A 25884-nucleotide genomic window follows, 5' to 3' on the forward strand; every position below is an offset into this window, starting at 1 on the left:
GAGAAGAGGCACTGGAATTAATGCTTTTATAAGCATCAGGCTCAGGACACATTACTGATGAGAAAAGCCTCACAGCTGTAGCATTAAACCTAAAGGTTTGCTAACAAAAAGGACAGCAGTGGCATCTTGTTATAATATCTGCATTACTTCCACAGTTGTAACATTTTGGAAATGTCCCCTTTCTCTTCTGTAGGACAAGTAGGAAATGCTTAGTGTGTCCTGTGACCTCACTCCTATTTAGCTGAATTTTAAAATAAAACAAACCCAAAAATATGAGTAGTTTCCTCTCAACATACCCTGGTCATGCAGTGGGCTCTTGTGGAGCCTATTTATATTTATATTTATATTTATATTTATATTTATATTTATATTTATATTTATATTTATATTTATATTTATATTTATATTTAAATTTAAATTTTGCCTGTCACCATATTGATAAACATTCTTTGGAGCCACTCTGACAGCAGAGGTAGCAACAGGATATGGCAATGAGCTAATGCCACATCAGTTCAGATGCCTCACACCTGAGAGGCAGAGGTCGGTGGGGGAGCTGCCTATAAGAGAGCAGGGAGGAGATGTTTTGTTTTGGGTTTTTTTTTTTTTTTTTTTTTTCTGTGTGGGATTGGGCTTGCATCTGCCTGTTGAGGTGAAGTGTTGGAATGGAGATGTTTAGCTCTTGGGTAGAAACCTCCACAAAGTCTGAAGCTGGATTGCCTGTTCTGGGGGGCGAAGTGCCTGAATTGGCTGGTTTTAGTTGCTTCCCATGTTTTTCATGGCTGGAGGCCTGGAAGTGCTACTGGAGGTAACTACTGTTAATATTCAGACGCATTAAGGTACTGCTACTTTCTTCTTTCCAAGTGTCCTTGAAAAATCCTTTTAATAGGGATAGCGAACTTTTGTCGCATCGCTAAGCAAAATGTGAAAGGGTAGATAGTCAGGGTTTTCCTGGCAATGTAATTGTTTGGTTTTTTCCCCTTCCTATAAGGCTAGCTGATATATGAGAACCAGTCTGCAAGTCAAACATCTGAAATCGTTGGCAAAGAGCTTAGGGGAATGAAAGCAAAATGGTGGTGTTCATCTTGTTTTTCAGTAAGTGCTCAGATAACTGTTTGGCTAAGGCCAAAAACCATTAGCTTAGGCTAAATCATCTTACAGGATTAGGAACTGCTGTTTAGAGCAGAAGCAGACAGTTGTGTGCCATATGGGGGCAACTCTAGCTGGGTGTAATGTCTGTAGGTTCGTTGTTTGAATGAAAGAAATAGCTTCGCAAGTGGATGTGGGTTGTGCATGTGTTTTAGGAGGTGCTTAAACATGAGCCTCCCTTTTTTTGTGGTTTATTCTTGACCTAAGCATTTGGCTCTTGTGGAGAGGAAAATACAGTGTGTGGAAAAATGAGTCAGCCTGCTTCCTGTGGGAGGGACTGCTGGAGGCCTGCTCCTTTGAATGCTACAATAAATTAGCACTGGAGATAACTCGGAGGACAGAGTGTGCCTGGAGGACAAGCAATGCTAAGTAGTGCAGGCAGTGGCTCTTGCTCTCTGTATGCAAATCCTGCTTCTAGAAGAAATGTGCATGAGACAGCCTTGCACAGTGGCTCCCAGGACTGGTGTCTGTTGTAGGGCCCTGAATGGAAAGCTAAGTATGGGGTGGCTTGTCAGAGAGTGGGCTCCTGGTTGTTGAGAAGGAATAGGGTAATAAAGCATAACACTAGCAGGCTCTTCTAGTTCTGTGTAGATGCTGTGCATCACTTTGAATGAAGCATTTGTTCCTCTGCACTTTAGTTACCTATTTGTAATTGGAAGCAGAAAGGTTTATGGCTTAAATAATCAAGTCTGATGCTAAAGTAGAGCTGAGAGGAACCATCACATTAATTTTAGTGGAGCACAGCTTGGGTCCAGTGTGTTGCAAGGGGATCTGGGCCCTACATGTTAAAAAGTCTGTCATCCCTCCATACCTGTGTGTGAGCCTGCAGTTTCTGAAGTTTTGCCTTGGCTTAGCAGAGGGAACTGGTACCGTTTGAAAGCTGGATTGTCTGTGTTGTGCATCAGTAAGTTTAGTCATCTGCTCTCCTAGATAACTTCTAATGCATTTCTAATGCTTAATTTCTATGAATAAGTTATTTTTCCCTGACAAAAGGCATATTTTATCTTGATAGAGCATTTTGGCCAAGTTACCTTTGATGTGGGGTTTTAATCCAGATTTTTTTGTGCTTGGTCTGACTTTCCTACTTGAGATAAAGGATGAAATGTATTTCTTCCAGTAAAATTCTAGTGAGCCATAAGTGTGGGTCAGATGACAGCCTAATGAAATACAAAATGCCTGACTAGTTTGGAAATAGCAGAACTAGAAACATGAAGATTTAACCTAGTCATTATAACCTTTTGAAAAAAGAAGCAGAAGCTTATGATGGTGGAGGCAAAGAGAAATGTAACATACCCTCCTGCTCTGAGAGGCTTTGCTGTCTTCCCTCGTAGCCAAAAGTCAGGATAGCCAACTGACATTCTTGACTTTATTTTTCTATATAATTGTTTTAGTCTAAGACTTTAAACTTGGAGGTGTTCAAACTCAAATGTCTGTGCCTGGAAGCAAGACACAATAATTAAGCTTCTTGCAGTCTCTTACTCTGGCTTTGAGCACTCTATTGCCTTTATTTCAAAGAAAATGAACTGTGTTGTGTTGGGGATATCTAATATGTGATGGCAGGCTAGGAGCTCTGCCTGCTCTTGAAATCTTCACCTATACACCCTGTTAAACTCAGAATATATTCTTTCAGGATTTAGTAGTAATATAGAAACCAAAAGCTTTCCAACGTGTGTAGATCTGATGCTCAAACTTGCACTTACAAGCGTGTCTGTGTGCACAAAAATACTGGTGTCCGTTCCCATACATGCAAAATGAGTGGATGCCAAAAAAGACGGGGCAAAATTCAAGGAGTTTGCTGAAAATATATTATTCTCTCCCCGTAAGCCCTCAAACAGGAAGAGAGAAAACATTTTCTAAAATGCAGATGTATATTTAAACTTTATGGTAGATTGACCTGGGAGATGTTTTATTAGCTTTTAAATCCCTGCCAAGTCTGACTCCCAATAACTTCCATCAGGCTGTTTCTTAAAAGCAGTACTGATGTGTTTGCGTGTTTCATTCACAACTTGATAAATTTATTTCAAAACCCAGAGGAGGAAAAGCTAAGAAGTATTTTTTTTTTTTTGAGTTTGGCTTGACTAAAGCAAGATAGAAGATGTTCTGTGCAGAAGGCTTATTTCTCATAGCTTATTTGTCATAGTAGTGGCTGCTTTCTGTAGAAAAAGAAGGAAACCCAAACCCTATAGTGGCCAGAACGGGAGCTACAGCTCCAAGGTATTCCATTAAAGCTTTCTCTTCACTAAATGTTTTTATCGCTGATAGCTGCAGTATGGTCATAAATGAAAGGTAAGTGACATAAAAATAAGAAAATGCATCACAAAGTTTCAGGGGGAAAAAAAATATTCAAACAATCCCACATGGCAGCATGTCACAATTGCAATGCTTAAATAAAAAGGTCCAAATCTACTTGAAGGATTGTTCTGGAGCTGTTAGGTAATGTTTTACTTTTAAAAAAAAAAAAAGGCAATTGTTGGTCAGCTAGTATTTGATTTGTCACTCTAAACACAACAGAACTGGGCTGGATAGCTACAGACAAAAAGCTTCTAAAGATACCATTTAAACTAGCAATATTTCTTCCTGTACTTCAGCAGCCTCCAGCTATTCCTGAGTTGTTCTCCCTTGTTGGCAGCATGAAAAGATCTGTTTAGAGCATAAGGTCTTTGGAGCAGACTTCGAGCACAAGGCAGACCTTGCTCTTGGGATTGCTGACAAAAGATAATTATAATGTGTTATTACTAACACCTGAGCACTCTGATCTGCCAAAGTCGAATACAGTTCTATAGTTTGTACATTACCATATGTAGTAAGTACATGAATGCTTGTCTCCTCTTAGCCCAGCTTTGCTCTGTTTCCACTAAGGTGCAGCTTATGACTCAGTGCAGCAGATGCTTGAACACAGAAGTACTTGTTTACCTATTCTGTGGTGTGCCACAGATGTAAGCACTAAGGGGATCTGGTCTTAAGTTGTAGATCCTCAGGGCAGGGACTTGGTGTTCAGAGCAGTCTTCACCTCAATAGCAGCATGTAGTAGCAAATATGTAATAGTAACCTCTAGCATGAGCCAGGGCAGCTAAATTAATCCCCAGCAGGTGTATTCAAAGTTGAAGGTAAGTTTTCTGAACAGCACCTGTAACCCAGCTTATGGGAAGCTGCTGAGCAGTTCTTTAAGTGGCCAGATCTTATGCATGTGTTGGCCTGGCAGGTGAGGTGCTCCCCTGAAAAAAACAGCATGGGTGTTGCTGTGGCCTGAGTCTCTGGATGATGGGAGGGTCCAGAAACAAGAATGAGGATCTCTCCTTGGAGCCTTATCCTCCTACAATCTAGCTTTTAAAAAGTTCTTGCTTGAATTTATTTAAATAACAGCTTTTGGCAAACTCACTGGCATTTCAGTACTTTAAGTCCTACAAAAAGCTGTGCCTGTACATAAAAAAATAAAGCAAGTAGATGCAGAGAGTAAACTTAGCTGAGAAACAAGGTGGGTGCAGCACATACTGTAGGATGCTGTATAAAATCTACTATGCTCTGCCAAATCGTACACAGGGGAAACATTATCAGGGACTGGAAAGAGCCCCTCTCTGTAAAAGTTTCAGGCTTTGGTGCATTTGTGAATATCACTTAAGGTAAAGCATCGGTGGCCCTGTATGGGGGAAGCCACCTCAGTCACAAACTCTTCAAGCATTCAGTCATTTTGCTGATGGAGGAGAGGTGTGGTGCTCAGAAGAAAAACTTGTTATAGCAACATCCCAACAGCTGTGTTAGAGTAACTGCATGTGAACTGGAGTCCACTGAAAGCACTGCAGACGAAAGCTCTGTGCTTGGCTGTGGGCAGCAAATTTGGCACACGTGTGCTATACTTAGACTTGCACCTATAGCCAAGGTTTTGCAAATGTAGGTCAGGCGTCACTGAATCAAAAGCCCTTTCCCCCGCAGTCCGAGATGCTGCTTAGAGGGAAAAGAATCATTCAAGCTGTGTTTTTTTGTCACTGAGGCTGTTGCTTTTTGCCAACTGACCCCATGCAGACACAGCAAGCTTGCAGTGAGCCTGGGCTAGGGCATGCGGCAGGGAGAAGGTGCTAGGCACACATGGGGACTGGGGGTGATCTGCAGTCCAGGTTTCTGTGCAACTAAGCCATGAAGCTTCCTGCAAACCAACACTGGGGTGTGGAGGCCTGTAAGCACTGCACGAGATCTTAGATTGGGAAAAATTGTACTGACAGATGCTGTGAGAATTGGCAGCCTGTCCCGTGTCTGATGCTGAGAAAAGATGTTTTTTCCCTGGTGGCTGAGGGTTTGATGGCTAAGGCTTTGTCTGGAAAGAAGAAGCATCCTTGATAAAGCTGTCACGACCAGAGAAAGGGGAGCATCCCCATTTCACCCACAGTGATTTGTCTTGGAGGGGCTGAGTGTGTAGAGGCCTATGGGTGCCCTTTGGGAGAAAGGGGAGAGGTGGGGAAAATGCTGTTGGTTTTGGCTCTGGTGCCTTTAAGCAAATGTCAGGACTGATGAGTGTCATGTACCCTGTGTGGTTTCTGTCTTTCTGGCCCTAACTAGGTAACAGTTCTAGTTAACTAATAATGGCTATTCTTTAGGCTCAGTCTCCCTGACAAGTTACTGGGTTGTTGGAGCGTGCTCATACTTTGACTGTGGCAGCTTTCATTGCTTTCCAGTTATGTTGTTTTATCGCTTTATCTTCAGCAGAGAGGACTGCCTTGCCTAACTGTGTGCAGATTATCCCACACTTGAGCACAGGCTGATCTGCTGCTCCAATTCTTATGTTACTACAGTAGGATTTTAAACAGGGATCTTCCCTAGCATCACTGCCTCTAAATGATTAACTTTCTCTTCCTCTTGCTGCCCAAAAGCAAGAATAATGTGATCAGTGATGGAGGAGATCACGGTATTCGGCTCACAGCACTTTTTATTCTTCCTGCTGCTACAGCTGAATTTCTCTATGTGCACAAGCCTATGGTAGCAATACTAAATCTACTGAGTGCTTGCTGTGTGCAGGAGTGTCTAAAATGGCGTCACTTAAAATTTTTGCTAGTACATGTGAGTTGGTTAGGCAGACTTTTTCCTATCTGTGCTAAAAATCACCTGCTTTAAGCCACTGAGCCCTTTTCCCCCTCCTGTCTCGTGTGTGATGAGGTCTGCGCTGGAGTTGGCAGATGGCTCGGGAGCAAACAGGTCCACAGAAGCATGTAAAGAAATCATGTTGCATCATTGCTAACCAGATTGTGCCAAGACTTGGATTTTCTTTTGCCTGTCACTACCTGGCCTACACTGGCTTCTCCATCACCCCTTGGCTTGCCTGTTTTGTGACCTACATCCTGCAACAATCTTGGAGATCTTTGTTCCCTGCTCTCTCTCAGCTCTCTCTAGTTGATTAGTCTAATAGATATCAGCTATGGCACATTGTTGAATTCACATATAGACACAATGCTGTGCCAGAGATTTGTTCACTTAATTACAGAAATACTTTTATTTCTGATGTAGTGTGTCTGGTTTTGGTTTTGAAGCTCAAGCTGGTGCTTCTTTTAGCCTCCTTTCCTCAAGGATTATTTTTTTTCTTCTGTTGAAATAGAGCAGATCTCCCCAAGCTGGGATATTACAAAGACTCGAATGGACTGAAGAAGGAACAAGTAGCTTAACCGTGTGTTTGCTATCACTTAGATACTCCAACCCATAACACTTATGTATAATGCAGTGCTGCTTGGCTCCCTGCACTGGCATACTCCGCTTTTCCTATGTGGGGACAGGTCTCATCTGTGTCATGTTAGTATCACACATGGCAAAAGCCTACTCTGGGTGCTCAGGCAGGCCAAATGGGGTACCGACAGACAAACAACTTCTTTCTCGTCAGGCCCAAACATGGTATGGAGCAGAGAAATGCAGAAAGCTTGTGATGTTGTGGCTGTACCTCGTTGACTTGATGCTTTAGTCATGTCTGAGCAGTGGGGAGGAGTGTGGGGCATGAGGGTGCACCCATAGCTGCTTGCTCAGAGGCAGAAAGTCTCAGTACATCTGGTGTCAGAGTACGCACATGGATTTCAAGTGTTGACCTGAATCCAGGCTAGTTTTCAGAAATTAATAGGTTAAAGAATAGTTTGCTAAGCTCTTGCGGGGATTTGGAATTTCCCGGCGTGATCCCCACTGGCATCAAGGGACAAAGGAGATAAAGATATTAGAGCCCAAGTTTTTAGCACAAGCCTTCTCTTAAGTACTGATTCAAAATACAGCTTTACTTGTCAAGCTGTGAAACACCAAGTATATCCACATGTCTCAAACTTATTTGTTTGGAGGACAAAACAAATACTACCACTTAAAAAGCTCCATACTAGTTTTCATCCTTACTCAGGTTTACTGAAAAATTCTTGGATTTAATATTATTTATGGCAACATTTTAACATTACCAGGAAAGAAGAGTGTTTGGCCAGGTCCCTTCATAGAGTAGGAACTTACACAAGGGTTATAAGGCTCATTGGGGCTAATCCCTGCTAGCATTATACATCATCTGACAGTTGCCAAGGAGACAAGGATAATCTCAGTGAGACAAGATATGTGAGAAGGGTATTTATGGACATTTGCCTAACGATGCTGGTGGAATGCACCAAAAAGTGATTAATGGAGTGCCTTTGAAGTACTCCCTCTTCTGTGGTGAATAGGGGAGACTGTTGGAACATGGGCAAAAAAACTTCCTTGTGATACTGAAGCAGCAGCAACTTGGCCTTGATGTTTCCAATGTACCCTGCAGTGGCCTCATCCACTGTTGCGCAAAGGGGCAGACAAGGCTTTTGCAGTGTTGCGAGATGGCTGCCCATCTGTCTGCACTGTGCAGCATCAGCAGACTGTGCAAGTATAAACAAGCCATTTCAGTCTGTGGTGCTGACACAAGCCTTAATGAAAACTGTCCACTTCACGTGCTTGAAATACTAGCAGGTGCCTCATGCAAATGTCTTATATGCTAAGTGATGTGAGGGCAGGGAAGAGTGGAGGGGAGTATATGTGTGTATATATAGGCATAGATGTGTGCGCAACAGCATAACCAGCTGTTTCCTCCTTCCCTGTTCCCAGGGGGGAGCCCACTTGCACCATGGCCAGCTGGCTCTGGGGGCTTATGTTGCGTTCCCTGAGCTGTGGGAAGGGTTAACATCACAGGCTACTTGGTATGTGAGTCTGAACCGGCATTTTGGTCAGATTAGTCTGTTTTTCCCTGACCTGGGGTGGCTTATAGCTCTGCTTAGGGAGATTAAAAGAAGCAGGAGAGCTAATATCTTCGTTTGAACAAGTTCATGCTTGGAAAGGCTTCTGCATCATCTGTTTCACATAGCAAAATATTTTCTTGGCAGTGTGTTCCCTGGCCATGAGAAGGGGCAGAGACTGATGGAGGAGGCCTGTATCTGGGACCAGGAGCACTAAAGCTGTGTGGTTTGGAACTGTCCCGCACTGGCTGAATCTTCCCTTTCTGTGTTGAGGTGAGGTAGTGACCTGTAATGAAGGGAGAAAGGCTGCCCGTCTCCTTCCCTCTCCCCCAGCTTGACCTTCTTAGTCTGTGGTGCTGTCTCTTGATGGAGGATTATGAAGGATGGGAAGACAGAAGGAATTTCCCAAGTTTTCAAAGCCTGATGCAAATGACTCCTTCAAAAGGAGAGAGCTGCTGAAAGCCAGCCTGCAGCTGATGGGCTGTGTCTTGTGGTGCCAGAGTTAATCTTGGTAAGCAGCTCTGAGCTGCTGGGTTGGATAATGCCTGGAATGGAGGAGGCCTCTTTAAATGAAAGAAATCAACCTGTTAATCCTCTGTAGATTGGTTTTGAGGAGTTGTTTTAGATTGTACAAATCGGTGGTCACAATCTCAGTAGAGGTTTCTGCAGTGGCACATGTCTCCCCTTCAGGGGGTTCAAAGTAAAATGGTACTTGGCCTGCCTATTCCAGCTAGTCAAGAAAATTGCTTGTGAGCAATGTTTTTGCCTGCCTCCAGTCCTGCTCTTAAATGGCACCATTCTCTATTTGCTTGTTTTGGGGTCTGCCTCCAGCATGGTCTCCATGTGAAGGCAGGGTGCTGCCTGTGGGACCTTGTGGTGCCTGCTTTTATTTAGCTTTAAAAGCACCAGGGATATGCAATTGCATCTGTCGGGGGCGGGGGGGGGGGGGGGGGGGAGGGGGTTCCCAAGTGTGTATTATCCATTTCCCCTTCTCCTTCTGGGCTAAGCTCATTCCTCCATACCATGAAAACAAGCCAGATGAACCTGAATAGGTTGAATAGTGGCTTTTTGGGCTGTCTTGCCTTGGCTGAGGTGAATGTGGGGTAGCTCAGCAGATCTGGGGGTAGTAGTTTCTTGCAGCAGAGGTTGATAAAGCAGCTCAAGACTGGGAGACCCCTCCTTGTCTGCAGCTCTGCAGGGTAAGGGCCTGTGCCCATGGCACCAGTGCTTCAGGCACAGAAAGGCTCCAGCAAGAAGTAGTAGTATTAATGGAATCATCAATTTCATAAGCATTTGCCTTGAGCTCTTAAAGATTTGAATATTTATCAGTTAGTCTTCACTAAGATGTCTGGTCCCTTGTGCTAAGGTGGAGAGGGAAATAAAGAGTAAGAAGCAGAACATTTAGGAAGAATATGTGCACAAAGTGAAATACAACATCCAGTGAAGCCTAGGGAAATAAATCTCTCTGGACTAGAGGTGAAATCTATGGAAATAATTTGAGTTAGCAAATCCCTGTGCAACTTCATAGCTAATCAATAGATGCTATTTGGAAAATATTGCACTGCTAAATTCTACAAACAGCCTCTTTTGAACAAACATGGTCATTTCTGGCTTTCTCATTTGGCTTAATCTAAACATAAATCTGCTGTAAAGAATGACTCCCCAGTATCTGAGTCTATTCAAGCAGAGGTTGGAACGTACTTCTGAATAGTCCCCTGATTACATTTTTTTCACTCCTCAGTTACTTTATGCCCATGTAGAGTGAAAATGCAAGTCTGTTCCAAAGCCTTAGAGATCACTTACTACTTGTGTGTATTTCTTCAGGCTTCTTTCCTTCAATATTCATAAATAGCAGAAAGACTTGACCTGATGTTACTGAAAGTCTTGCCTGCTAGATGGGGAAACCTCAGAAGGCCTCTTTCAGACTTACCTTTGCCTAGTTCTTTTTATGCCAAGGCAAAAATTGTCTAGCCCTGCCTGACTGGTGACTACTTGGCCCCTTCCTGAAAGCTTCCTTTGACGGAGACCTTGTAGAATCTCTGGGCCATCTGTTCTCCTACTCTTCTGTAAGTATAGAACCTTCCCTCTAGCAAGTCTTAAGGTTTGTACCTGCCTTGTGGCCCTGGTGTGAGCAACAAATCTGCTGGTCTATACCTGAGTTACAGAAGACTTCACTTTTCCTTGATCTGAGCTTGTGAGCAACCAAATACAATGGTGCTTTATTCAACAAATAAATATGAACAACTTATGCTAAATAGTTGCCAAATGGAATAGCTTTCCAAGAGTGTCCCTGTTACTACAAAACTGTGCCAAGTCTGGAAATGGATTCAGGCACTGATGTCCGAGGACTTAGAGAACAAGGGAATCGCAAGGCTAAATTTTCCCCTCTTGGGGTACTGAAAGTGGAGGTGAAGCTAACCCCAAAGGAACTGGGGTCTCACATCAGCTTAAGGAACAAAACTGCAGAGACAACTACCAGCCTGAGGCTGGTGATAACTTAAGCTTCAAATGATTTTTGAGATGTATCCAGGAGGAGAGAAAGACTGAGGGACAAAAGGAAAGTGTGAAGCAATGAAGACAAAACACAATAGGTTATTTTTTATGAACTACACAGTGGAACTAGTAAATGGTATTTAAAGGGCAAATTCAAGTGAGCTGGATGCTTCAGGTACCCATGTATCTTCAGATCTTGTAGCTGTTCTGTGATAGCTCTACATTTATTGCACCTCTACATTACTGTGCTAATCGCGGTAGAATCATAACCCAGCTGAAACTATCCAAATAATTCTTCCTTTTAAAAATGTTCTTTACAGGCTTCAACATTAGAACCTTCCAGGGAAGAATACTTAGGAGATGGTGAGAACAGTTAATGGAAATGTTCCAACTACTTCTGATCTTGGCAGAGCTCCCCCTCAGACACTGTCCATGAAGGAAATCTGGTGCAAATCTCTGCAGTTACAGAACTGAGCCTCTATAGGAGGATAACTAATGAAATTGTTAGGCCAATCTGCATCTCTTCCAAATTAAATGCTCTCTTGGTTTACTTATGAGCAACCTTTTACCCCAGTTACTCCGTCATGCAGGTCACTTGATTTATGTCCTACTGTCAGTTGCTTCCTGTTGTACTCTCACCTCTAGACAGCTTCTTGTCCCCATCTCTGGTGGCATTTCCCATCCCCATAGGTGGTTCTGCCAAGCATAAGCCAGCTTTGTATTGCATTGTGGCATCCATCAGAAGTCAGCAAGAGAGTCCTGCTGATCCTATATCTCTGCTCAAAATAAACTGGATTTTGTTAAATGCCATTCTAAACAAAATGTTGATTAAGATCTAGGCTGCTTTGCAAGGGGGCTCTATGATTTCATGGGTAATCAGAGCACCTAATACAGCTGGCAAAAAAAACCCTTCAGTGTAGAAGAGACCTCCCTCTTGAGCTGTTGTCTACTAAATTGCATTTAGAAATAGCAATCCTACTTAAAAAAAAAAAAGAATTTAAAGAATTTCATTATAAGGTGTACGAACTTTATAACCCAGAATGGCTCTTTAAAGATCAAATGCTTTTAATTGGGTTTTTCTTATGTAGGTATTTGCAAACCCTTCAGTCATGTTTAGTTATGGTTCTAGCTAGTAATGCAGTGGCTGGATGCAAACACCTTCTGTGTCCTACTTTCTAGAGTCTCCTGGAGGAAGTGTTTACAGCAAGTGTGAATAAGCAGAAATATTTTGAAAAAATTTCTTCTGCCCACGTGTTCCTACCTCTAAGCCACTGCATAATAAAATAATTCCTATAAACATAAAGACTTGGACCCAAACAGAATAGCCACTTGAAGTTTTTAGCGCACTGCAAGAGGGGAGGAAGGGACTCATATTTTTATCTCCTCGCCCCAGAACAAGTTCACCTTCAGTTTCGTGTTGGATTCCTGCTTTCAGATGTTCATGGCTTAGTGGTGCTGCTAATGTCTCAAGGCAGAAGCCTTGCAGAAACTCCTGGAATCTATTCCAGAACTACTTGCTAGAGGTGAAAGTGGGGCTGTGAGCTGGGCTCAGCTGAAGTGCAGGGAAGAGCAGTGTATGGCCGACTACCAGGTGCTTAACACTTATGGATATTTGTCTTAGTGCTCCAGACACTCATTTTGTGCTGATGTGCTGCCCAAGGTGTGGGGGGCAGGAGGTCTGGGTTCTGGGGAAGTCTCTTGGGGCCAGTCTCTGCTGCTCCATCCAGGCACCACAAGCCTCTGAGGATGTAAGACAAGCTATATGCAGTGTGGAGGTTAAGTAGCTCTGGCAGATAGTAATTTCTGTTGTGCTGTGCTCCTTGAGCTGGACTCACAGGGGGAGACGCATTGTGCCAAGCCCTCGTGGAGTCACCTTTGTGTGGGCTGACTGACCTGCTCACAAGGAGCTTTTTTTACCAAGAAAATAAAATGTTTACTTTTCCCCCAGCAGGCTCAAAAGCTCATTGTGGGTGGTGTGGACACCTTGGGTTGGGAGATCTCCAGGGTGATTGTGGGGGGAAAATTTGCTGTGAACAGGGGAGGAAATGGGAGGGGAGTGGAGAGATGAAGTGGCGGATGTTGGGGACACATCTCTGCCACCCGCCTGCCTGCCTCGGACGTCACAAGTGCGTCTCCCTGCGTGTCTGCTGACTGTCATGGCATTACAAGCAGAGAAATCACACCCGGTTGCCACAGCAACATCACCAGCTGGGACCGTAGTGTGCTGTCACCTAGCAACCAGCAAGGGGTCCCTGGGGATGGCAGGGTACCTGCTCTGCTGCCCTGGGGGAGGATGAGGGTCCCACCCAGCCCCTGGGACCCACGGATGCTATCCTTTTTCCCATAAGCAGGGATTTGTGTCAGTTCCACAGCCTTAATAGTAACTTTTTTTTTTTTACCTTGATAGTAATTTTTAACCATTTCCCTAGGGAGGGCTTTGCACTGTGGTTCAGTAGCAGCGTGTGCCTCTGTTATTCTGTGTACAGCTTTCTGCCCATTCCCTCAATGCTCACCAATACTTAAACCAAAGGATACAAGGGTAAAAATCTTGCATGAAATGGGTAGGTGCAAAATCTTTGGGCAAACTCTGTAGGGGTGCCTCCCCCCTATCTTTGCTGGAATTACTTCTTTGTGTTTGCTGCATTTATGCCTTGGTGTCTGGATGGCCCTGTTCCAGTTGGCTTCTGAAACTCTGGATGCCCTAAAATGGGGTTAATGGGTGCTGCAAGCTTGGTCAGACTCTCAGGAGAGGGTTGAGCCTTTCCTCTTGCCTGTCTCCCTTCTCTCAGATGGATGGTGGGTGAGTGCCACTCAGCAGTGACCTCAAGATGTTTCTTCATTACCTTCTAGGGCACTGAATCATTTCATTGAAGGACTTTGCAGGCAAGAACACGCAGCTGCAGTCACGTCCTGTATTTACAGCTTTAGCATAGAAAGTCTCAGTACTCCAGTCTTGATGTGGCATGAAGCTGAATTATTAACAAATGCTCTCTGCTAAGGGGAGAAACAGCTGGTGAGAAAGAGCCTTTCCTGCATGTGCACTAATCAGTATTTGCAGGGGGAACCTGGTTACATGGTGCTGGGATCTGCTGATGATCCAGAGGGGCAGGGGGCTGGAGGGTGCTTGATGTGGTTAATGGGAAGTCTGCTGGCTTCAATGTTTGGCTCTGTCTTGTGCTGGTATCTGCTTTTGTCATGCCCCCCCCATGTGTAACATAAGCGTGCCTTATGTCAGGCACAAAGTAATGCTGGAAGGTCTGTCTGCCTACCACAAGGAGTGAGCAGCCCTACCTAAGCTGCCATGAAATGCAGGTACTTCAGCCCCTTCAACAGGAAGGGATGCTGCCTCTTCTCATGCAATCTCCCCGCTTCATTGAATTTAGACTGCTCAGAGGTGATGCAGATCAAGATTTGCTCTGCAGGACTCCATGTGTTATTGAGTATCTCAGTACAGAGTTCCTTACTGAATAGGTCCAGTAAACACTTTAAGCCACAGCAAAAACTAGAGACTTTTAATGAAAATGCAGTATAGCGACTGATATGCATCTTGAGATGTGGGGCTAGTCAAACCAACTCTTCTTGAGCCTAGGTCCACTCAGAATCCTCTTCTGTTTAAAATAAAACCCCTGAAGCAGTACTTAAATTCAGCCTGACTTACTTGCCTCTGTGCTAAGCATGGAGATTCCCAATAGACCCTGCTGGGCTATGGGAGACAACTTAATAAACAAGAAACATAAGGAAGCTTGTGTTAATCATCTGTACAGAAAAAATAAGGAATTAAAGATAAACTAGCTCATAGTGTATGCAATGGCTACAGATCTCTGGCATGGCAAAACCAGTGCATCTTGTCCAGCACACTTGTTCTAATAACTTTTTTCAATTATTAGTCTGACTTTCTTAAAACCAACATCGTTCCTATGCTGATAGACCCAACAAACAACCATTCAGAAAAAGCTCTTCAAATCGGTAATTGACAACAGAGCTACCTCTCTTGTAAGTATGTTGTTGGCCACAAAAGGATGTATTTAAAGTAAAAGTGATTTGGAAAGGCAAATACAATATGGTCAGCTCATTCCTGAATAAAACCATGTTTCTCTCAAATCAAAGCCAGGCAGTGCCTGCTAGTTCTCTGAAGCTATGCTGCATGTTACAGCACAAAGTTAGAAACAAAACTCCTTCAACTGAAATAATACTGAAAGGAAGGTTTTGTGGCTAGCAAATAAAACCTCCTTTTGAGACTTGTGGGCTGGCTGATCATTTTCTTGCTGTACCAAGAGGGATTGACTGAAACACCTCATTCTTTGTAGCAGTATGTTGGCACTAGATGCTGAGCGAATATAAGAACTTGGTGATTGAGGGCCGCCACGGCCGCCAAACGCTTCTCTCTAAACACAAAGAGCTATTTCAGCAGTGCAAGATGACACGCTTCTTCCTGCCACTGAAAACAGATTTTCATTGCAAAAACTACCTGAGCTTGACATTGTGAAATTACTTCCTTATGCTCTATGTACCATAAAAGAAGCCCAACTGAAATGGGAAGGATACATCCTCGCCCGGCTACATGCAGCAAATAGCTACAGGAGCCCAGAGCTTGGTAGCAGGAAATGTGTGGGAAAGCCATCTGGTGAAGCCACTTAGAAACAGTGTGAAAGTCTTTTTTTTTTCATTCACTTCCTGACAAAGTAGTAATATGTTGCCTCATTATAGAAAAAGGGCTGCTTGTTATTATTCGCATTAGTAGCTCTTAGAAGCCCAAAGGTGAGGACAGGATTCTTGCTGTGTTAGGTGCTCTGGGTACATGTAAGAGGAGACCTTTCCCTATACCCGCCCCTTCCAGATTTTATAACTTAAAAAGACAGAAAGCATAGGACTTTTTTTTTTTTCTTTCTTTTTTTTTTTTTTTCCTCCAAATGGGGAACTGAAACAGATGGGAGAAACTGAAGGAGCTGGAAACAGAACACGTAATAATTCCCAAGCTACGACTTTCTCGGCAAAACTGTACTTTGACTCCTATATGTTATCTTTGAGCATTTATGGTGAGCGATATGTACCTTGGCATACTGCTTGCAATGTGCTCTGCAGTTCTCCCAGGTAAAATTGGCATTTAGCTTGGTGTGGACACACTACTGAGAGGTACTACATGCTTTGCTCTGCTGAGACAGGGGGAGGGAAATCAAATCAACATGCAGAAGGGATTTTAATCATCACTTAGCAAATAAAAAATAAGGTTACTGTGGAGACCTTACACTTGATCTTTGGAATCTGAATCATGTCTTTCACTATGAGCTCCCAGTCCAGCCCACCTAATTTCACCGTGGTTTAACACTGTTATAACCCTGGGCAGTATCTCTGTTCTGCTAAAAGCAGAGAACCACACCAAAGGCTGTATTTCAAGAGGAGTCAAAAGTTCCTTATAGCCTACTTGCTATTATTAGATATGTAAAGTTCTCCTATATCATCATCTTGTCTGAAGACCTCAAATAATTTTACAGACCTTATTTAGCCTCTTGGCAACCCTGAGGCAATACAGTTATCCCCATTTTTAGAGACGGGAACAGATATAAAATCCCTATCCTTGAGTTTTCCTTATCAGCCTGCCAGAATTGAGGATGGATTTTTTTCAGTCCCATGCTTTAATTGCAAGACAGAGCTTTCCAGGTCCCTCTGCTGTTCTTTGGGTGTGTGGGACTGTGTGCTTTGTTGGTTAGCATTTGTGCCACGTTTAGATGAAAAAAGTATGTTCTTGGCTTGGCCTTTCATCTCTGGGGAAGGCAGGGTTAAAAAAATGTCTTAAGGCTTAATTAGTTGGTGGAAAAATATCACAGCAGCAGGAAGGAGGAGGAGTAGGATGAAGGATGCTGCTCTGCTTTGAGGTAAAAGAGACTGAAGCCCAGAGACCCTGGAAGGAGCAACCAGGACCATGTGGGCTGGTAGTTTGTGAGGCTGAGACTGTCATTTGACATAGAGAGCCTAGTGCCAAGGGAATACCTTCCCCAGGAGAGAGATGCTCGAGTGTTGTGAAACTGGGCCATGAGGTGTTAATTGCTAAAAACTATAGAAATTCAGATTTAAAGAGCTAGTACCTACTAATATAGAATTACTTGTACCAGAGAGGAACCTTTCTTCCTGTCCTGTGAGTGAAGCCTCTAGCAGGGTATACAGTGTAGGACGGGGCAGAGTTGAGGCTCTGAATAAAGCTTTCATTCCCTTATCCCAGACATCTCATAACCCTCTCCTCCCAAACAATCCACTGTGACGCAAAATGCAGAACCAAGAATGCAAGGAGGATACGTATAACACCTCAAAGTTCACAGAAACTGTAATAGCACTTCTCTGAAGGGTTTTTCCTCTCCCAGTGATCCCTAGCAAGACTCCAGCCTATGGCAATACAGCTTTAGGCAAGCACATCCATGCAGCTGTATTTGTCCTTTTTATTTATTGAAAGCCTAAGTAGTAACAGGAGCCAGAAATATGTGGGTGCACTTTTTATGCACTGCTGCTGCCTCAAGGATTACATGCATAACCTCTTCAGGACAAGAGACCAGACAAATAAGATGGCAATTGCACTAAGCAGCAGCAAACACGGAATATAAGCACCCAGTAATCAAATGCTAAGATTTTAAAAAGCCTCAACCAAAGCCCTGGGTGAATGACAACAGACCATTCCCAACTTGGTTTCAATTTGTCCAGATTCTCATGACTCTAGAAAGACTGTTTACACCCTTGCTATATCCATTGCTATGTTTGAGTTACTAGCAAGTTTTGGCCAGGTGACAAACTCAATGAGCACTGAATTGTGCCTTGGCAAGTGTAAGTTGTCTCTATCAGTTTTGCCTCATTGTGTTGGGAAACAACAGTCCTCTTTTCCAAGCTGGGAGCAGGGTTGGGATGGAGAAGCAAGAGCAGCACCAAGACTCAACTGTTTCCCAGGATGTGGCAGTTATGAATTGAGTGGATGAAGACTATTTCTGGCAGTAATAGGAAGTTAAGGGACATTGCATACTGGTAGACCTAACTTGGTGGTTCCTTTGCACAAGGATTAGCTGAGCAGCTCTCTGAGCATCTGGGCTGTGAGAGGCTCCTGTAGCACAAGTGTCACATGAGGATAATCCCATGTGGTTTAAAGCCTGAAGCAAGCTGTCTGGTTTTCCCCTCCTATCTTTTAGTTTGTGCTTATGCTGGGACCATAACAAATCTTAGATTTCCCAGACAGTGATGGAAATCATACATACACAGAAAATCACTGAGGGTCACTGAGTCTGATGCGAGCCAAGTTCTTAGCCCTGGATAAGAAAACTGACATAACACAGGAGCTCTGCAAGGGTTTGGGTGGAATCTCTTATCCATGTTGTATGTGAAATATGCTCTCTGGAGAAAAGGTGAAAGATCTTCACTAGCTCACCTGCTACACTTGGGAGATACCACTTTAAAAACACAGATAAACTTAGCAGTGTTCCTGAGTTAAGGAAGTTGGGGGGTTTTGTTTGGTTTTGTTTGTTTGATTGGTTGGGTTTTTTTAAAGCCAGTTAAAAAAACAAATCCACAGACTAAGTGGCTCTTTTAGTACTTGACAAGGAAATCTATAGCAGAATGAGGAATGATTTCCTCAAGTGCCAGTACAGAGTGTTACACCCAAGACCTGCTCCTCTAACCTCCAGAGGCACAGGAAAACTGCATACCCAGATCGAGTGAAGAAACCTGTACATTTCAGAGTCTTCCAGTCCTAGTGTTGTGATCCAGGTTTTGACCTTTCCTTGGGCAGTCCCTGTGTCAGCCCCAGAGGCGCACCTCTGACAGAATCTAGTCTGAAATGTGCTCTTACAACATTAAGTGGGCCTCTTCAGCATGAGTGTGTGGCGTGTGCTTTTGTTCTGTGCTATTCTGGAGATAAGCAACTGGTGAGAAGAAAATGCTTTAATCTGCTGGAGTAACTGTGTTCTTAAGCATTAAAATTATGGTTTGTACTAACTGTCCAGTGGGGAAAGAAACAAGGTTCTTAATTCTAGAAGACAGGTTAACTTCTGGTGGAGGAGGCAGAAACTGTTAAGTCTTCTGCTGTCAGAAAGAAACCCATGCTGGAAGTATTCAGTCAATTAGGCTGATTTGTAGCGGCCTCACTATAAATCTTCTTTCATTCAGAGGCAAGTTAAGCTCTTTGCTGAAACATGCCATTCCAAGGAATTTCAGTAGGCTCTCACACATCTGGCCATGGCAAAGTTATCTGCAGGGACACACCATCTTAGAATGACATGCTATGATCAATTCTATAACACTATAGCCAATGTATGTCAAAAAAGGGAGGCCAGCAAAAAGCCTTTCACCTCACTGTCACAGATCAGCCTTTTTCTTGTGTGCTACATTTGTTCACCATATTTGTAAATTAGAAACAGATTTTCTAAATCAGTTTTAGGTACAAAAACAGTTGAGAGAGACATTATGCAGTAAAATGACCACTCAATCCAGAAACACAACGGTTTTGCCAATGAAATGCATCACTCCTTAAAGGTGTAAAATTCAGTAAAACAGGCTGCGTGTTTTATAGGGACACTCATGTAATCTGACCAGATGCAGAACCATTTTTTTTTTTTTCCTTAGAGGAAGCTTTCCTGCTCATTTGCCTGAAAGGCAGTTTATAGCAGAGCTGCGAGCCTTTCCCATGACCAAGGCAACTGGGTGCCTGCCCTCACTGTGCCACAGTGACTCACCCTGCTGAGCTGGTCCAGGAGTCTTTGGTTCTGTTCGGAGAGTTCCTGCACAGCCCGCGTCTTCTCACGGTCAGCTTCGCGCAGGTGAACCTGCTGCCTCTCCAGCTCGTCCTGCAGCTGCTTCACGTCGCTTTCCAGTTCAGACACCCTTCCTTCCCATTCTCCTTCTTTGTTCTCAAATCGCCTCCTTAGTTCGTGTTTCTCTTGTTCTAGGTGCTAAATAACAGGGGGGAGAAGAGGTTAGGAAGGGAGGGAAAAAGTGAATGCTGCTGCTTTTTACTTCTCTATGCTTAGGGCTGAAATCTTTTAGTCAGGAAAGAGAATGGTATTAGAGCGTGACAATGCCATGAAGGTGGCAATCCCATGTCAGGGCAGGTCACTGGCACTAAACTGGCTTTCCATTTCCAGCAATTGGCCCGTCCTTGGCCTTTGGAGATCAGCACATTGAATTTTTATTGAAACAACTGCCAAAAGAGTAAAGCAGGCTGCATGTCAATAGGCAGAATATATAGGTCAGGCAGGCCAATTGATTTGGCAGAGCGTAGCTTAATACCAAAGCAATACTTCAGTAGGCAGTGGCATAATTCTTTTAAAAATTGCCTTTATAGTCAAAACTACACAAACTGTATCCTTACTGCTGATGAGGAATCTAGATGAGGCATCTTTCTTGTCATATGGGTTTTACGAACAACAGTTGAATCATCTATCCATTTTCTCCTTCTATTCCTGACCTAATTAGTTGTCTGGTAGTTTGATAGTGCACGGTAACTCTATTGTTTGATGCAGTCTGCTCTGGAATGGCAATGGTACAATGAAGTAGTTTCTGTAGACATTATGTATATGTGTGTTGTGGGTTTTTGAGAAACCACTGCCAGTTCTGGAGACTCTGCTCTGGACTGGCTGGAAAACGAGGGACAGCACGGATCTGCTGGAACTTGTGCATGTTTTACAGCCTCAGTTAAATGAGGGCTTGACTGAAACAGAGCTGCAAATCAGGTCAAAACAGATTTATGTTGTGCCCGTTTGAAAGAATCTCTGAGCTTGAATTTCCCCTGGTGACCGAAACCGTGCACATACTTGCAGAACAGTCACAGATTAGGGACATGGGCATAGAATCACAGAATGGTTAAAGTTGGAAGGAACCTTAAAGATCACCCAGTCCCTGCCACGGGCAGGGACACCTTCCACTGGACCAGGTTGCTCAAAGCCCTGTCCAACCTGACCTTGAACACCTCCAGGGATAGGGCAGCCACAGCTTCCCTGGGCAGCCTGTTCCAGTGTCTCACCACCCTGACAGTAAAGAATTTTTTCCTAATATCTAATTTAAATCTCCCCTCTTTCAGTTTAAAACTGTTACCCCTCATCCTGTCATTACACTTCCTGATACAGAGTCTCCTCATCTTTCCTGTAGGGCCCCTTTAGGTACTGGAAGACTGCTATAAGGTCTACCTGGAGCCTTCTCTTCTCCAGATGTTCCAAGATTAGGAGGGAAACCTGAAGAGCAAGAGCCCTCTCCTTGTTGGTTGTCTTCTGTCCCCCAGAATAACCTGCTGCTACTCTCTACTGCATACACCAGCCTTTTAGGAATGTGTCTTAGCAAAGAACAGGAACCCATGGGGCCCAGCACTGGCAGTACTCGCCTGTTTTTCCCAGGGTATCATCCCCCAGTGAGCAATCCTCATGGCACTTACGATAGGAGGGGAAAATATACCTGCTAGGAGGAAAAGAAAATTGCACTGCATTTATGTGAAGTGGCTTTTTATTGCCTGTTAGAAACACAGGCTGTGAGGTGGCTGTTTCCCCTGGGTGCCTACTGCTGATGACACACAGCCTCCCTTGCAGGGTCTCTGCCACCTTCCTGAGCAGGTCTGAACGTTAGAGCTCTCCACTCCTCCAGCAGCCCCCTGGCCTGCGTTATCACTAATCTTCCACCTCTTGCTCTGGAGAAGATACCATGTTTTCTCTTTCTTGATCTTATCTTCAAATTCTTTCCTATGCTCCCTCCAGAGCAGTGTAGCAGCACCCGGCTTGTGTTTTTCCAAATCTTTCTGCAAATTTAGGACTTTCTGGGAAACCCTCAAATGTGAGAGAAGGCTGATTAAAAACACTAGCCCAAAGCAAAAGTATTTTCCTGTGTTTCAGACACTAAAAGAGTGACCACCCCTTGCAAATGAGAGCGCTAGTATTATAATAATTATTTTTAATGCAATAGGTGGGCATGAAATCCCAGCACCAGGCCCATGACAACCGTTGCAATGAAATCTTTTTTGTAGCCTAAGTGTGGCCACAATTTCACTTTTAGCGGCACGCTGAAAATGCTGTCTTTTATAGCTCTGTCTCCTTCACTGCTAGGCAACGTTTAGAAAGATCCAGGGCCTTCTCTAAATGGAATATGAAACTTCAGCCTGCTAAGGAGCAGCACTGCAGCTGAAGTTCCCCAGACATACTCAAATGTGATTTAGAAGCCACAGATAAGCCTTGTCAATCATTTAAAAACCACTTTAGTCCTTGACTGCAAAACAAAATCCACATATAGCTCCAAAAAATGGCCATCACAAAGGTTTGCGTTAAAGGGGAGGCGAAGAATATAAAGTTTATTCTCTTGTGGTGGAGAAACAAGAACAGGGCAGTGGGGCACAGAGAGGCTGTTGCAAATATGGAGGGGATAAACCAGATGGAACATGCTGACTGATTCCCTCTGCCTCTTCCTCTCCCAGCAGCCGTCTCCCCTCGCGTGCCCTCACTCCAGCACCTGCATGGCTGCAGATCTGGATAGGGTTTTTTTTGCATGTGGTGATGACAGGGCAAACTACTGTCCTCAGTAGGGGAGCTTCTTGATTTCCAAGTGTCTCTCCATCCACCAGCTGCTCACTGATTTTTACACAGAACTGCTTTCTAAAAGACCTTTTCTTCCGAAAGCAGCTTCTCTTGAAGTTAACCGAGCTGGGCTGGTCCTCATTTAAAGAGATGAGCAGTTTAAAGAGAGGGGGAGTTTCCCAGATGACAAAAGGGGTCCATACTGTAAAATTCTTGGACAGGGCAAACTTCTTTGTGTCAGAGGAACAGAGGTATTAGCTGTTTCAATCCCTTACAGAGGATAAAACTGACTAGGATCACAAATCAGAATTTATTACAGGATTTCAATTCCATGATCAGAAATGAATTTGAGTTACAGCTGTGAAGTGAAAGAGTTGCCAGAGTAGGCGTATGGTAGGGATACTGCACTTTGGTAAGAAACACACAAAACTAGAACATATTCAGTGTTGAGGCAAAGCACTAGAGGAGCAGGTCATCATATTGGCTGTTGGGAAATGAAGAGGCTTCACTGAGCTCTTGTAACCAACTTTGAAGTGTTAACTGGGAGAAAATCCATCCTCCTAAATGCTACTTAAACATCACTGTTATCAGGTGCAATTGTCACCAAGGATCTCATCTAAGACTGCTTCTGGCTATCCTCAGAAAGTTCTCAGCATAGGGAAGGAGGTAACAGATGTGGGTCCTTCCTCCCTGCTCCTCTGAAATTGAAAAGCTTATTGTGAAATTTTGTTCACTTCAGTGGCAACAGGAGGCCAACATTTAATCTGCAGAGGCTAGGATTACCAGCCTTGTGTTGTAGAAGATTAATGTTCAAGTTTGATTTTTTTTTTTGTGTGTGTGTGAAGTAGCACTGTCTTAGATGCACCAAACCCAGCAGAAAAAAATTTGACCCTTAAGTAGATAACACTAACTCCTATCAGGTGCGTAGCCTGAAAAGCAGGACTCCATTATTCAACTCGAAAGTTAGAGCGATAGTAGTGGGATGAAAACATGTAAACAATTGGCTGTGTTTATCATCCCTTCGTTCACCTTCTGAATGGGCCTGTAAGAGCAGAGGTAAACATTTTGGGGAATGTTTTTTAAAGTACTACAAAGTCATAGTTTTCCCCCCTCTCCTTTTCGTCTTTCCATTTTGCAAACAGCAAGTGGTATTTGAGACTCCTGAACTCCCTAAAAGGCAGGTCAGTGAGTACCTAAACTTTTGTGTGTTTTTCCGTTAACAGTAGAAAAGGTTCTGCTCCAACTCATCAGGAAAACCACGTCAGCACAGTGCCAAATACGTCTGTTCTTGCTTAAAGATCAACCTGAAAACATTCTCTCTGGCAAATTTCAATACTCTGGGAAATTCTAATCTGATAAATAGTGCCACTAAACAACAATTTGAGCAAATGTCACCTTCATTATTGTTTCTATCAGAATAGTAAACACAGAGAGATTGCCCTGCAAAGAGGAAGGGATCAGCTAGGGTAAAATGCTAAGTTTAATAACAGAGAGGAGAACAAAGGCCATACAGTAATTTCAGTAATTGTCTTGAACTTCAGAGGTGTAATTCCGTGAGGATGGAACACAGGAATATGCAGGACTGTACAGAAAGAACTGGTCTAGGGCTGTGACTTGAAATTTGAATGTTAATCCAGCACTGTTCAAACTCTCTCCAGAAAGGCGAGAGAAGCTTTACTCGGCCTTCTAAGCAGTATTACTTGCTGGGAGAATTAAAATTTCAAGACTATCTCTGAGAAAAAGAGTGGGGTTAACAGTGGCTCTCTTACATAGTTGTGCAAAAGAGTTGTTCCAAAAAAACCTGCCTGCACATTCTTTTTCTTTGTAATGGCTCTATTTCATCCTTAAAAATCAATAAACAGCTCAATCCACTGAGTTCCTGGCAAACAGCTCTCTCTGGATACCTGTAGGTATTTTTCAGAGCAAGCAGCTAACAGAGAGGTATCATTAGGGCTTATCTCCCACCATGCCTAATGCCTTAGCTGCAACAGCTTAAGCACAAGGGTTACATATGCTCTGTAGCTCAGTACCTGCTGTATAAATTTAACTTCGGAGGCATTTCCGTGATGAGGTGAGCGGAGCACAGCGCACATCTCCTCACCTAGGCAGTACCCGGGTCCTGGGGCAAACCAGTACCCACAGGAATCTCCTGAAGCAAGGCGCTGCAGCCCGTCCCCAGGCCGATACACCCGCTGGCAGCCGGGGCGGGGGAAGAACAGCAGATTTGCCTCCCCCAGGCCTAAGACGGATTTCTTAGGCGCATTCGTCCCCATCACGGTCACAGCGAGTTCCGTGGGCTGCCTGGCAGGGCCTGTACCTGCCTGCCGCCCCCGGGATCTGTCGGGGAAGGGGCCGCTTTCTGTGGGGAGAGACCGCGGGGCTCCCGGCGGCCGCGGCCCTGAAGCGGAGGCCCTTGCGGAGCGCCGCGGGCCGGGGGAGGGAGGGGGGCGGCGGGGCCTCACCTCCAGCTTGTCGGTCAGCTCCTTGTGCATCCTCTCGTACTGGCGGCTCATGTCCTGGTTGCGCTCCAGCAGCGCCTTGCCCAGCCGCGCCGCCAGCACCAGGTCCTTCTCCTTCTGCCGGATCAGCGAGAGCAGCTCGGGGTCGCGGGCGGCGGCGGCGGGCGGCGGCTCCGGCGGCTCCCCGGCGGCGGCCAGCAGCGCCAGCTCCTCCTCCAGGGCCAGCTCCAGGGCGGCGGCCGCGGCGGCCCCGGCGGCGGCGGCGGGCGGCTCCATGCCGCCGGCGCTGTCCGCCTCCGCCGGTGCTGACCCGGCGGCGGGCAGGCGCAGGCACGGCGCCGACATGGCCCTGCGCGCCGCCGCCGCCGCTCCGCTGCGCCCCCCGCGCCCGGCCCGCGGCTGCGGCTGCTGGGCGGGGAGCGCCGCCGCCCCCGGCCCCCGCCCCCCGGCGCCGGGCCCCGCCGGCGGCAGCGCCCGCGCACCGCGCGCATCGGCGTAGGGACGGGGGCGCTCGGGGCGCAGGGCGGGGGGACGCTGCGTGTTTGTGTGTGGGGGGGTTTGTGCTTCTCAACTGTGCGCGGATCCTGCTGGAACCGCCGGCTGCCATCGTGTCTCATGTTTCTGCTGCAGGCCCAGGCAAACAATCCCCCCAAAACAGCGGGATGTCCTGAAAAGCCTAAGGAGGGAGCGTGGCATCCCCGCAGGGGGACAGCACTGCTCGCTGCCTGCTCCTCCAGATCGTTAGCGGGGCTCTTTTGGTTAGGATAGCAGCTCTCAGGATCTTTCTACTCAGTAGTTCACCCCTGGAGACCTGACTACAGCTTCCAACAACCACCGGGGCTTGCTTTCAATTTCAGATTGTTTAGGATGTTCCCGGATAAAATTTGTCTTAAAAGCAGCCTCAGTGAACGTTGGGAATTGTAGTCAATTCTGCTTATAGCACTTTTCTCTCTGGGAGAAGACTCTGTTGTGGGCAGGACCAGTTGGTTTTTCAGTTTTGTTTTTGTTGACTTTCTTTCCCTTTAGATACAGGCATCGCTTTCCTTCTTGGCATGGGAGGGAGGC

At 44.9% G+C, this 25884-nt stretch overlaps 1 protein-coding gene across 1 annotated transcript in view; it reads right to left on the minus strand.

Annotated features, from left to right (window-relative positions):
- Positions 1–25189, minus strand: part of BICDL1 (BICD family like cargo adaptor 1) — a 49642-nt gene extending 24453 nt beyond the window's left edge. The window contains exons 1-2 of the mRNA XM_063351273.1: positions 24823–25189; positions 19544–19759 (exon numbers count right to left, since the gene is read on the minus strand). Coding sequence (XP_063207343.1) covers positions 19544–19759; positions 24823–25164 — 558 coding nt within the window. The 5' untranslated portion in view covers positions 25165–25189. The remainder of the gene's footprint in view (positions 1–19543; positions 19760–24822) is intronic.
- Between the last annotated feature and the right edge of the window lie 695 nt (positions 25190–25884).

Source organism: Chroicocephalus ridibundus, chromosome 13 (assembly GCF_963924245.1).
Source record: "Chroicocephalus ridibundus chromosome 13, bChrRid1.1, whole genome shotgun sequence".
NCBI classification, from domain to species: Eukaryota; Metazoa; Chordata; class Aves; order Charadriiformes; family Laridae; genus Chroicocephalus; species Chroicocephalus ridibundus.